General features: G+C 34.4%; 1 protein-coding gene and 1 pseudogene across 2 annotated transcripts in view; one reads left to right on the top strand and one right to left on the bottom strand.

Moving 5' to 3' along the window:
- Nucleotides 1–14,720, bottom strand: part of GDPD1 (glycerophosphodiester phosphodiesterase domain containing 1) — a 41,276-nt gene that overhangs the window by 12,854 nt on the left and 13,702 nt on the right. For both annotated transcript variants that reach the window (XM_010990432.2, XM_064494984.1), the window contains exons 3-4: nucleotides 6,351–6,486; nucleotides 3,902–3,947 (exon numbers count right to left, since the gene is read on the bottom strand). In XM_010990432.2, coding sequence (XP_010988734.1) covers nucleotides 3,902–3,947; nucleotides 6,351–6,486 — 182 coding nt within the window. The remainder of the gene's footprint in view (nucleotides 1–3,901; nucleotides 3,948–6,350; nucleotides 6,487–14,720) is intronic.
- On the top strand, nucleotides 9,772–10,287 carry LOC105097820 (uncharacterized protein C14orf119 homolog; annotated as a pseudogene).

Below are 14,720 nucleotides of genomic sequence, written 5' to 3'. Positions count from 1 at the left end.
AAGGCATATAACCTCCAGGCTTTTTAGTTATGAGAATACATTCTTTTTAATAAACTTTCTTGAACTATCTTGAGATGGATTTCTAGTACTTATAACTGAAAGAGTCTAGATTTATCAAAGACTACAGAATTGAACTATAAAATTAATTATATTAATATATAAAAAGTTAGCTATTATTTTTACCTGCTCAGCATCCTTCTTTCCCTTGGAAAACTGCATCTCCTTCATTCCACATTGTTCTGGTTGGGCTGTCAAAAACAGGACCCACTCCTCACTTACTCTTATGAATAGGGATATGACCTCAGTCTGGCCAATCAAATAGTCTGTCTCTGTCCACAGTGAGTATTTCAAGATGGACACATGACCCAAACTGTGCCAATCATCATCTTTCTCTGGAACTTTTCCTTTCCCTGGGGTGTCAGTACAAGCAGGATGTGAATTTATAGTTGTCAGTGATCATGTTCCTGTCACATGGACAAACTCTATCTACAGTAAAAGAGAATAAGACCCCAGAGAAGCAGAACTATGCATGGAATAAAGCAAAGAGTCCTTTTATTGTACACATGGATCCAATAATGTTTGATATTAGATCCACCATATCCTAGAGAGTTAATGATAAAATAAATGTCTTTTGTTTCCCCTTAAGCTAATGTAAACTGGTTTCTGTTACTTATAACCTAAAAAGTTTGAACATGACGTTCTAGTTCTGCACAGTCCAATATGGTAGCCACTGGCTGCAAAGGGCTATTTAAATTAAAATGAAATAAAATTAAAAATTCAGATAAATAACAAGGTCCTAATGTATTGCACAGGAAACAACATTCAATATCTTGTAATAACCTATTATGAAAAAGAATATATATATATATGACTGAATCACTATGCTGTATACCAGAAACTAACACAATGTTGTAAATCAACTACAATTAAAAAAAAGAAAATTCTATGGGGGAGGGTATAGCTCAAGTGGTAGAGTGCATGCAGAGCATGCACAAGGTCCTGGGTTCAATTCCAGTACCTCCTCTACACTTAAATAAATAAACAAATATACCTAACCACTGCCCCCCCCCCCAATAAAACAAAAACAAATCCTAGATAATAAATTCAGTTACTCAGGTGCACTAGCCACATTTCAAGAGCTCAATTGTCACATGTGGCTATTGGCTGTTGTATCACACAGTGCAAACTAGAATATTTCTATCATTACAAAAAGCTCTATTCAGACAATGGTATTCTAGTCAAATAAAAATTGTTAGATTATTAAGTGTGGAAAAATTAATTTTGCAGTCAAAAGAATTAACCCTGGGCAGTACCTATTCACACCCAAGTCAGATGTAGGCAAGGATCAATTTGGAAAAAGGTCAAACAGACAAAAGTAACTTTGGAACAGCAAAATGGCACATCACAAAATAAGAATAAGATTGCATCAAATAGTAGGGGAATCAAGGAAATAAAAGTGCTAAGGAAGAAGAAAATGTGTGTTAAGGGGATGTGAATATATTTAAATTAGAGGACTCAGCCAGCATAGAATGTAGAAAAAGAGTTGAAGAAAGAAGTTTGTCCCCAGTATTGTTTCAGGCAGAGAATAACCAGCTGGGAGACTCTACCAAAAGGGAAAGAGGATGATAATAGTAAACAAGAATGCCAGGCATGGAGCATGCCATACGATGTGTTGGATGATGGAACAAGTGAAGTGGCTCTAGAGCAGGCTGGGACTTGAAAACTGATCATTGCAGTCAACTCTAGATCGTCTAAATTATGTATTTTCCATGGAAAAAAAAAAAAGCTGCTTTCAAGTAAGCAGGATAGTTACTAACAAACACTTCGGTTAACACATTTTTATGTTCCTTCTTTACATTTACTTTTTAACATAGCCCGTGGCACATCAGAGCACCTTTTAAAAGGAAACAGTTCCTCTCCAGTAAAGTTCTGAACCACAAAGAAAGAGGCCTGAAATTTGTATTCCTCTGACAGCTGATAGTCTTCCTCTTTCTTTCTCCAGTATTTAAATAAAAGAAAGCAAGAGTTCTGAGCAGGGGAATAGGGTAGAAAAAAAACTGAACAACTTCCTGCATAATCTGAGTCAAGTTTTTACAGTGTTATATATATTTAGTCTGTTTCAAATGCAGCAAGCTTCATATTTGAGGCATAGTCTTTAAGTTAATCATGCTCTGTGTTGAATACAAATCAATGAAAAGTTAATTATTGTTAGTTACTAAACTTGAGAGTACATTGCGCTGCTACTGCTATGGGATTTGAAGAGATTCTTCAGATGGAGAAGCAGTATGGAGTGGCTGAGTACTGGCCTGGTAAGGAGAAGGTCTAGTTCCAAATCCCAGCTCTGTTTACTTGTTGTATGACCTTAAGTTAATTTGCACCTTTAAGATTCAGTTTCCCTTCTATTACAGGAGGAGACAGGATTAGATGGTCTCAACCGTTTCTTCACATTCAAAAGTTTCATGACTTTATGAGGGAAGCATAAAACCAGGAAAAAAATTAAAATATATTTTTTCTCAAAGTATCTTTTAATCTTTGTGAGGCTTTGGCTTTGCTCTACTAAGGGAAAAACAGGAAAAACTTCACTTATGATATTTTCTTAACCTTCACAAGTCCATAGTTGGCACCAATATTGAATAGCTTTGCAAATATAATCCTACTAATTATAAGAATGAAAACAGTGTTTCCTCAAATCAGCAAAAGCTTAATGATACTTACTTGGAAGGCAAAGTCAAACAAACATCAGATAGAAACATCCCACAGAGATAGCTAATTCACAGTTTTCTAATTTTTATTTGGCTGTCTAAAATTTCCCCATCAAGGAGAAATTATACTGGCCAATTTTAAATTTAGTTCACAGAGCAGTTAAAGTTCTTTTTGAAAGTTAGTACAATACAATAGATCCTTGACATTTAACCAATGCTTCAACTATACAAGTCATACCAAAGACCATAACATGAGTATCTTACAGTTTTACTGAGTTACATTTTTTTTTTAATTGAAGTACAGTCAGTTACAATGTGTCAATATCTGGTGTATAGCACAAAGTCCCGGTCATGCATATACACTGAGTTACATCTGAATCATTCAATACATGAAGCTGAGCTGTGATGGTGAGGGAGCTCAGCACCTGTATCTTGAGGTGGTGTATTTCGTATCCTAACATGCTCCATTCTAACATAACTAACACACTCGGTCATTGGACATGTTTCTTTGTGAGAAACGTTTCCTCAAAAGAAAAAAAAAACTTCTATGCGGGTGATTAAAAAAATGAAGATGATTAAGAAATGGATAGTTTATTTGAATAATAGAATTCTCTCTAATAATTAAAAATATGGAGGAGCTAAGTGACACTGAATTTAAAAATTATAGAATTAGTAAGGATCTGAAAGGTGTCCCTTTAATTTCTTTCCATTTATTCTTTTTATTTACGATGAATGATCTACCAAAAGTTGTAGTAATATTCTAAAACTTGAAGCTTTAGAAGTGCAAAGTATCTCTAATAATATCTGGGTTTCTTATAATTAATATTCAGGCTTAAATTAACTGTATGTTAATTTACATAGAATAAGCCAGTTAATTCTTTGGGCCTCACCATCTCAGAGTCAGTCGACCATCAAGATTTCAGATTTGATATATATAACTGAATCACTTTGCTGTACACCAGACACTAACACAACATACTGTAAATCAACTATATTTCAATAGAAGAAAGAAAGAGAGAATGAAAGAAAAAAAGAGAGAAAGAAAGAAAAATTTCAGATTTGTAGGCCTGAGAAAAGCCTTTGAGGGCAATACTTTTAGCTGGAACTTATTATCACAAGAGAATATGCATGTATATAATTCTCAACATAAATGAATATACTTTAATGTAAATGTTTAAGCTGCAGACATAAAAGATTACCTTTTTGAAATGAGACATCCAGTTTGCCAAGGTAAGGTGGGAGTTCCTTTAAAAGATATGGTTGAAAAAAGTTAGCTCTCAAAAAAAAAAAAAAGTATTTTTTAGTGTCCTACATTAAGATCTGCTTCTTCGAAAAATAAAAGAATGAAATGCTATAAATGCTTACATAGGGCACTCTAGCAGAACATCTCCAATTCCAAATTAGCCATATAATTACTTACTTTCATGACCTACAAGAAAACAAATCTGTGCTATTTAATATGAACCATTTGTCAATAATAAATACACAAAGATTTCAGTAGACAAATGTCAAGAATACACAGTTCAAAGGAAAAAAATGAAAAAAAAGACTAACAATCATAAAGAAAAATCTTTAAACTCACTAATAAGCAAATGCTGATTAAAATTTAATGCAGCAAATTACGAACTCTTAGGTATAATTATAATGACCAATACAAGTATGGCAAAATGGGAATTCTTCTAGTATTAGATATTAGAAGTCTTTTAAATACTTTGAAAAAGCAAGCTGGGCCCTTTTTCGCCCTCTCCCCTTTGGAGACGGCCCGCACTCTGTCTATGGAGTGTGTACCTACTCTTACTTTAAATTGAGCACCCAATTCCCATACCTCTTTCCTTGCCTTTCTCTTGCCTTACACTCTATAGAGTAAGTATCTCTCTAAATAAATCTACCTTTACAAAAAAAAAAAAAAAAAGCAAGCTAGTGATAGCAGCTTTCGATATATATTAGGAAAGTATAATATTCCTAACTGCAGATGTTCAGGATGGTGTGGACGCCCGCTCTGCTCCCTAGGCACACTCACAAGTGGGACCAAGTCAGAAGATACACACAACACTTAAGCACCACTAATCCTAGCTGGTGTCTCTCTCTCTGGGGAAATGGGAGCACTCCAGAGACTGCCTCAACTTCATACCATTCCCATGGGACCGACTTACATTCTGACCCACGTCACAGTGATGCCCAGTGAGCTGTCCCTAATCTTTCATCAGCTGAGAGTCTAGTCATTTATTGTGCATCAGTGACATACTAGGTACTTCGGAGGTGCCAAGAAATTAGGATGATATAATCTACAAACTCTCCACTACAAGGCAGGAGATATCAAAAAAAAAAAGGAAAGAAAAGAAAAGAAAAGAAAGAAACTATAATATTCCTAATCATTTGTCCAATAATTTCCCTGTTGGCAGTTAATTTAGGGAAATAATTTTAAATATATAGAAAATTTTATCTTTACAAAGCTTTATCTTTATGCCTATAGATGTTCAGTGCAGTGTTACATATAACTGTGAAAACTTAGAACTAATTCAAATACCCAACAATAGAGAAATGGTTAAAAATAACTATATATCCACTCAGTGGAATAACTGAAGTCATTTGAAATGTTTATGAAAAATCAGCATAGACTCTGAAAAGGCTAAATACTGTATGATTCCAATTATACGACATTTTGGAAAAGGTAAAACTATGGTGAAAGTAAAAAGACTAGTGATTGTCAGGAGTTGGGGGGGCAGGAAGGATGAAGAGGCAGAGCACAGAGGATTTTTAGGGCAGTGAAACTATGCTGTAGGACCTATTATTAGTGGATACATCTCATTATAATGTATGTCATGTCAAAACCCATAGAATGTACAACACGGAGAATAAATCCTGATGTGAGCTATGACCTTTGGGTGATGAGGCTGTATCAGTGTAAGTGCATCAGCTGTAACAAATGTACCACTCTGGTGCAGGATGTTGATAGTGGGGTGAGCCTGTACCTATGTAGGGTCAGAAAGTATGTGGGAAATCCCTACACTTTCTGATCAGTTTTGATGTGAACCTGTAACTGCTCTAAAAAGCAAGTCTATTTAAAAAAGAAAAGGAAAAAATATGCACCATACCATAATGTTAAAGTGCTTAAAAATGCAATATAAACAATATACAGTAAGAATACAATTATGTAAAAAAAAAAATTCAGAGTATACTTATAGATAGTATCCTGTTAACATAAGTTTTCTTTAGGTTATAGAATCAGGTATTATTTTTCCTTCCATTTATCAGTATTTACTATAATGAGCATGTAAACTACTAAAATCAGATTTTTAAAGGGTCCTTACCTATACTTGAAGACTAAAACTAATTCACATATCCATTCTAAATCGAATAAATTATAGAACACTTCAAAGAAGTTGAACTTCAGGAGTTTTAACTCTGAGGACTTTGGTAATTTTGTTTAAATATTTATCAAAATAAGTCACCACAAATGTATGTAATGAATACAAATCATCACTGGAAGTCAGAAGAGTTTTTAAAATTTCCTTTGACAGTCATTATTTAATCATTATCATTTATTTTTTGTTATTTCTTGAAGTACTACCTGATATTCACTGTTTTAAAAAATCTTACTGGCCCTAATGTCTACCGGTTGTTAGTCTGTCATGTATTTTCACTTACACAGTACTTGAGATCAGAGATGTTTACATTGACCCCAGTTGATCTCTTTAGGTTCTCGTCGTGTGACACCACAACTTGCTCATCTTTCGTGATATGGCAGTCCAGTTCCAGCATATCAGTTCCAATTGTAACTGCACTGAAGAAATACAAACCATAATGACATTCTGAAACTGAAGCAAACATTTAGGTTACATAGATACAGATGAAAAAGTTCAGAGTTACAAATCAAAATAGTTTGAAAACTCCATAATACTAAAATTTCTCCTCAACACTGTTACTTATTATGAATAATTGATAAGAAAATATTCTAAGTGAACTTAGAATAAGAGATTCATGTTAGCTCCTTTTCATGACTAGCAATTGTTAATTCTGGCAACCCCATATAAATGAAAGAACACTGGACCAGAAGTTGGGATTTGGGCACCAGTTCCTGCTTCGCCACGAACCTGTCATGTAACTTTCTGTGAGTAAATGCCCTTCTCCGGGCCTACATTTCCACATCTATAAAATAAAAAAGATTAAACAAGAAAAGGATACCCACTTTTGCCACTTAAATTCAGCATAGGATTAGAAGTTCTAGCAAGGCAAGTAAGCAAGAAAAAAAAAAAAAATCCAGACTGGAAAAGAAGTAAAAGTATCTCTGTTCACAGATAACATGATCTTACGTATAGAAATCATAAAAAAGATTCCACAAACACTAAAACTGTCAAAAGTAGTAAACTCAGTGAAATCGTATAATACAAAATAAACACACAAAAATCAGTTTTATTTTGATCTACTAAGAATGAAAATCTAAAAAGAAAATCATAAAACAATTCCATTTACTGTAGCATCAAAAATAATAAAAACTAAGGAATTAACTTAACCAAAGAGGTGAAAGACCTGTACAATGAAAACTATAAAATGCTGAAAGAAATTAAAGAAGATATGAATGGAAAGACATTCCATGTTTATGAACTGGAACACTTAATATTGAGAAGATGTAAATACTACATTGATCTACAGAGTCAATGCAACTCCTATCAAAATTCTAATGATGTTTTTTACAGAAATAGAAAATCCATCCTAAAATTCATATGGAATCTCAAGGAACCTCAAATAGTCAAAATAGTCTTGAAAAAGAAGAACATAGTTGGACGACTCACACTTTACAGTTTCAAAACCACTACAGGGGGTAGGGTATAGCTCAGTGGTAGAGTGCTTGCCTAGCAGGCATGAGGTCCTGGGTTCAGTCCCCAGTACTGCCATTAAAATAAATTAAAAAATAAACCTAATTACCTCCCCCCACCCCAAAAACAACAACAACAACAAAAACTTACTACAATGCTTCAGTAATCAAAACAATGTGATACTGGCATAAAGACAGACATATGGACAAATAGAAGAAAAAGTCCAGAAATAAACCTTTGCATAGATGGCCAAGTGGTTTTTGACAAGGATGCAAAGACTATTCAATAGGGAAAGGGCAGTCTTTTCAACAAATGGTGCTGGGAAAACTGGATATTCACATGTGAAATAATGAATTTGGATTCTTACTTAACATCATATCCAAAAATAAACTCAAAAGTGGATCAAAGACCTAACACAAAAAACTCTTAGATGAAAACATACAGAAAAGGCTTCATCACATTGGATTTGGCAATGATTTCTTGGATATGACACCAAAAGCACAAGCAACAAAATTAAAAATAGATATAATAAATTGGACTTCATCAAAATTAAAAAACTTTTGTGCATCAAAGGACATTATCAACAGAGTAGAAGGCAATCCACAGAATGGAAAAATATATTTGCAAATCACCTGATAAAGAATTAATATCCACAATATATTGGATAAGAACTCCCAAAACTCAATAAGAAACAAACAATCAGATTCAAAAATGTATAGACATTTTGACAGAAAAATGTGCCAAGAGGCACATAAAAAGATGCTCAACATCACTAGTCATTAGGAAAATGTAATAAAACCTACAATAAGATACTTTACTCCCATTAAGATGGCTATTATCAAAAAAAGAAGAAAAAGAAAAGAAGGAAGGAAGCAAGCAAGCAAAATTAGAAAAAGACATGTATTACTGGCCAGGATGTGAGGAAACTGAAGCCCTCGTACATTGCTGGTGGAAATGTAAAACAGTGCTGCCACGATGGAAAACAGTGATGATAACTCTAGTTCTCCACACCTCCTCCCCACCTTGCACCTTACACTCCAAGCAGCCCCATGATCTCTTAATACCTCCTCTGCCTGAAATGTCTTTCACAGAAAAACAATACAGAATAAAATAACAGACACAAACTTGAACAGGCACTTCACAAATGAGAATTTCCAAGTGGCCAATGAGCACAGGAAGAGTTATTCAACAACAAAATTCAACAGGAAAATGTAAATTAAACCCACGATGAGACAGCACTGCATACCCATCAGAATGGCTAAAATTAAAAGGACTGATAATAAAGTAGCAAGACAGTAGAGCAACTGGAACTCTCCTACACTGCTGGTGAGAACATAAATGGCACAATTTTTTGGAAAGTATAAATATGCACCCACCCTATGACCTAGCAATTTCACTTCAGCTAAGTATACATCTGGGAGAGATAAATGCATTTGACCACATAAAAAACATGTACAAGATTATTTCACGCATCATGGACGAATCTTACAGATATAAATTAAAAGAAAGTTCTTTCACATCTCCACAACTAGATCCTAAATTCCTGGTGAGGAAGGGCCTGTGGCTATTCCCTATACTCTAATGTTCATGATGTTGGCCATATTGCAGGTATTCAACTCATTTCGAAATGAATGGAATGAAGCCATACTTTGGTTACCAACGTCTATGAACATGTTAAATTTTAATTAATTATCATCTAGCTAGCACTTGAATGTTCATCAGTGATAATCCATAGCCATAGTAAGTATTATACTTCAAAGAATAAAACATTCACATGGAATGGCACTGTTTGAGCATATCTAAATGAAAAAAAAGTAGGGATTGTATGACCCCAGTGATGTAAAATAAAGTGTGCGTATGTGTATGTGTGTGTGTGTGTGTGTGTGTGTATACACTTCATATAATAAATATATATATAAAGACTAGAAAGATATATGCCAAATCACTAAAGTAGTTACCTCTTATAAATGGTATTACTGGGAATGGAATTAAAGATTTGGGCAGGCCAATTTTTTTTTTTTTTACTTTACATAGATTATTTGAATTATTTGAATTTTTAAGAATATAAACTTTCATAATGAAAAAAATTATGTCCATTATGAATATATTTTATCTAGAAGACATTATGAACATCAATTTATCCACCATCAACAGAATGAACTACAGCAGGACTTTAAGAAAAACTGAACATCCTTTTAAATACATAAGCACTTATAGTTGAAGACTAAGTACTCATGTGATGGTTGCTGGGTGCTCTGTGAGAGGAAAGGGGAGGATGCCACTGGAATCCTCTTCCTCTTCAATGCCACTATCCTTCCCTTCTCCCTCACCCTCAGTACTAGGCAATATTTCTGACTCTTCCCCTCCCCCAATGTCTTACATCACTTTCCAGGAGATGAAGTGTAGTCTTCACTGGTTTGCCAGCTGGTCAGGTCCCCAGCATGAATGTTTCCTACAGGACCTGGTAGCCAAGGCAGTGCCAGGAAAATTACAGCCACTCCTGGAAGGTGTGGAGCAGCTTAGTGTGTCCGGAACAAACTAACCACCTTGTATCTTTGACTGTCATATACGTCTTTGGGATCAGTGGTTTTGAGGTTGGGCTGAGCAGCAACACAATGAATTTATCAAGCAGTTGGAGGTCAGTGAGCCAGACTTCGTGGCAAAGTTTTAGCAAGTAGTGGCTGCTACAGCTGGTAAAGACTGATGGACATGAAAATCAAAGACAATAACTGCAGCTGATGGAGCCAAGGCCACAACTTCACTGTGAGAACTTCAGATGTACCACTTAAAAGTCTAGGGATAGGATCCTGATCAGCTGTCTAAACTCACAGACCAGTACTGGCCTGGTGATTTCAACGGGAACAGCATATCAACTGGACTCCTAGTGTAAATGTTTTCCATCTGAGCAAATCCAGACCAGCAGTTTGCTTCCTAGCTTATTTCTTTTCAAAAGATGTCAAACTTTCAAGAATTTGAAGGCTTCTCTTGCAACTATAACCAAAAGGAATCTACACATTATAACTCAAGCCTGCTGCTGGCCCATAGGCATGTGAAGTGGAGCCCTCCTACTCCAAAAACAAGAGAGAAGGGCAAAAAAAGGTTATGTTTTTATAATTTAGCTGGATTCAGATGGCTGGTTTCACCACCTTTGCCAGATTCTGGCATAATTATGTGACATCCCAACTACTAGCTTTCCTAGTGATGATTTAGTAACATTATGAAAAAAAATCAGGAGAGGGAGATAATTAGTTACTCCTTCCTCCACGCTAGTAGTTATTTCTTTATTTATAGAGGAAGTACTGGGGACTGAACCCAGGACCTCATGCATGGACCTCGTGCATGCTAAGCATGTGCTCTACCACTTGAACTATACCCTCCCCCCTTAAATTTTGTTCTGTTTTATTTTTTTTTGGTGGGGGGGGCAGGGAGGAAGTAATTAGATTTAGTCATTTTTAATGGAGGTGCTGGGGACTGCAACCAGGACCTCGGGCATGCTATGCACGTACTCCACTACTGAGCTATACCCTCCCACTGGATTAGATGATTTTTAAAATCCTTGGCCATCCCCAGACTGAATGGTTCTAAAACTATGAAGCTGGCAAAATATACCTTTGGAGCCAACCACTTCGCCATTTTCTCTTACTTGGTCTACTTCTGATGATCTCGCCCCATCAGCATATCATTCAAAAAGACCCAACAGCCACCTGCTGACTTGCGCCAAAGTCTCCCCTACCTCTCCTTAAACAATCTTTCCCTTTAGTGTCCTGATTACCACTGATTGTTAGAGGAGTTCAAACAAACCTGGCTCTTAATGTAATTCTCACTAAATGTAAATAACTTGTTAAATTTATGTGTCCCCTTCTAGAGAACATCCACCCTAAAAAGAGATTGTTTGCTAATTTTGTTTGCTAGAACCACAAGTGTGTAAAAATAAAATCCCCAAAAAGACAAACAAAAATAGTTTTTAGGTTGGTAGAATTATTTTTCTGTATTTAAAAATCACCTTAAATATTGTTATAGTGTGTTTAGTTTTTTTAAAAAAACAATAAAAAATATAGACACGGTAAACAACATATATATCCAGCAGTTTTAAAATAAAATTCTAAATTTTCATCTTTGTGTATATTTAAAAAATGATTGGGTACTGCTGATTTTTGGTCACACACATGTTTCATTTTCTTTTACTTTTGTTTTTATTTTGTATGAGTCTGTGAAGGGAGGATAAGAGCAGGGGTTATCTATATTTTCCTGTATTAAAAAAATTATACATACTACCTAAGAAATTTTTCTAAATATGAAGTTTTCATTAGCTGAAATGTTGGCTATGTTTAGAAATGTTTAGGAACTATATGAAAAATATTTTCCATTTATTGTATGCTTATCTTTTATTAACAAGATAAGAAATAAATATTTAGGACAATAGTAAGTGCATCTAGAACAATCTGTAAGTTATTCTAATAAAATCATCTCAAACTTGATATACAAATAGCTAAAACATAGCAAGAAAACTTTTATCACTTTGGCCTCCAAAATTTTCCACAAATAACAATATGCTTCTACTTCATTTGAAAGACCAGATATTTTATAGCCAAATTTCTGATAAGCTGATGACAAACACAGAAAAAAGTTAGGGAAGTCAAGGCTTCAACATTTCCGGAAAAAGAAATAAAACTCTAGCTCTACAAACTTGCCAATTATATAGGAAAAAACAGCTAATCCTCCTGTGCTGACCAGAAAGTAGAATTTGGGGTTTGGGGGCGTTGTTTTTTGGTTTTATTTCTTTTTTTTTTTTTCATTCACTGGCAGCATGTTTGGCATCTCACAAACTACCTGGTAAATAATCACAGTCTAAAAATTATGGGTTTATTACTTCCTAGAAGAAAATAAAGAAACCTAAAAAACTCTAGCTCTAAAAGAGGATGTGAAATCACTTGAAACTCCACAGAAACAATGCATAATAACTTATAAAAGATCATATTTGAGGAATTTATTTGAATCTCATTTACTCCCCAAAACATTGAAGTTATATTGTTAGTCCCATTTCAGAGATGAGATAATTAGTATTGTATTAATTAGATATTCTAAAAAATTTTATCATGAGAATCAGGTCACTGATTAATTACTTTGAGTATCTGCCAACTTACACTTCCAGCTATTGCTAATACAATTTGTTTCTTTCTCTAACCATTCATGTTAATACCACAGGGATCAAATTGTCCTATGGGTATTTACAAAGGCAGCCTGATTTAATAACCTAGTTTTATTAGCTCTTAAGAACCAGATTTTACATACTCAAGGGCTTAGTGACTCTGTGTGTGTGTGTGTGTGTGTGTGTGTGTGTGTGTATACACATGTATAGTACAATTCCTTAGTTTTTGGTTCTGTGCTTATTACGGATGGGGTTTTGTCTCTATCTGTCTTGTGTTAATATTCTAGTTTGTTCTTGAGTGCCCCATTCCGTGTCTTATTCAGGAAGCAACTAGTGAGAGCCAGTCAGCACCAAAGCTAGATGTTAGGGATTGAGAGATCAATAAGCAAAGATTCTTGCTCCCAAGGAATCCAAGAAGAGCCTTATTCATAACTTAACGTGTTTGAAAAATTATTTTATAAACCACATTAAAGAATTTTTTATAAATTTTGAGATGTAATTATTTCTTTGTCAGTCCTAATTACTTCTTTAGCCCTACTATAATATAATGAATACATAATGAATTAATTTTCTCTACATTCTTAAGGTCCTTTCAATTTCTGAGACATAGCCTGTCCACGTACCCTCACATCTTAACCTCAAACATTTCACATTTTTAAAATAGCTTCTTCCTCTCCACCAAATGATAGCTCTTCTAGTCCTAGTATCTTTTCAATTTTCTGGTTAATCTTAACTAGGCTGCCCATACCAACTATTTATACTTTCTCTGATATCATCTTCACCTCCACATCATAATATGTATGCTTTGTGAAGTATATATCTAAATCTTTACATAAATAAGATCTACGTTCTTGTTGTTCATTATATTTTTATTATCTCTGCCCCAACTACTTATCCTATCAAGGATACAGCATATTTAAGCACAGTATCTGTCTTTTGTCAATTATGTAATATAATTCTTTATCTTTTTAGTATATGGTATCTTGCAAATAGCATGCTTAAACAATTTTTTGTTTTGTTTTGTTCATGGAACAAGTATACCTAAAAAAAAAAAAAACTTTCTAAGTGTCCTAGCAGTTAAAGAAATAGAAGAATATCAGTAGATGAAAAACATGGGGGAGGGTATAGTTCAGTGGTAGAGTGCATGCCTAGCATGCATAAGGTCATGGGTTCAATCCCCAATATTTCCATCAAAAGTAATTAAATGAACCTAATTACCTCCTCCCCCCAAAAGTGGGGTCTTAAAAATTTGGTGAGCAAATGAAAAACAAAGTACAGTTTTTAAAAAGTTGATATTATTGATAGCAAGAGTACTGACTGCATAAGACAAGACAAAACAAAAAACAAAATCACCACCAACAGTAACAACAACAAAATGTTTAAGGTTAAAATTAAAGCCTGTTTGATTTAGGTTTTACATAAATTTCAAAGTCAATAAGAAAGCCAACTTACAAATAAATATATCTAACAAATACTAACATACGGAAGAGCTGCTTTCTTCTTTTGAAGTACTAGAAGGGGGAGGGTGTAGCTCAAATGGTAGAGTGTATGCTTAGCATGCACGAGGTCCTGGGTTCAATCCCTAGTACCTCCATTAACAACAACAACAAAAAACTAATAATAAATAAATAGGCCTAATGCCCCCCCCAAATAAATAAAGTACTAGAAAAACTTTCAAACAACTACAGTTACAGAAAGCTACCACATGATGGAGAAGGCCATGGCACTTTTTACTAGTTATTGCTTGAATGAAACAATACAAAAAACTGCTTTAAAATGAAATGTTGTATCTAGCGAGTAGAAACCATCTAAACTCTTTGAACATCAAAAAAATTTTCAGAGGATTGAAATCCTCAAAGATAAAAAATATTTAGGTACCATCCTTAGAAATAATGTATTACACAAATGTACCATCCTTGGAAACAGCTTATTATACAATCTAGTGTTTTAATTTCATAAATATATAAGGGTGCTTGGTAAAAATTCAGCAAAAAACATGGAGGAAAAACTTATACTTTATACATAAAGAATGCTAAAGTCACTCAAACTTCT

The sequence above is a fragment of the Camelus dromedarius genome, chromosome 16 (assembly GCF_036321535.1).
Source record: "Camelus dromedarius isolate mCamDro1 chromosome 16, mCamDro1.pat, whole genome shotgun sequence".
Lineage (NCBI taxonomy): Eukaryota > Metazoa > Chordata > Mammalia > Artiodactyla > Camelidae > Camelus > Camelus dromedarius.
Note: the sequence above shows the minus strand (reverse complement) of the source record. Positions and strands in the feature narration are given on the sequence as shown.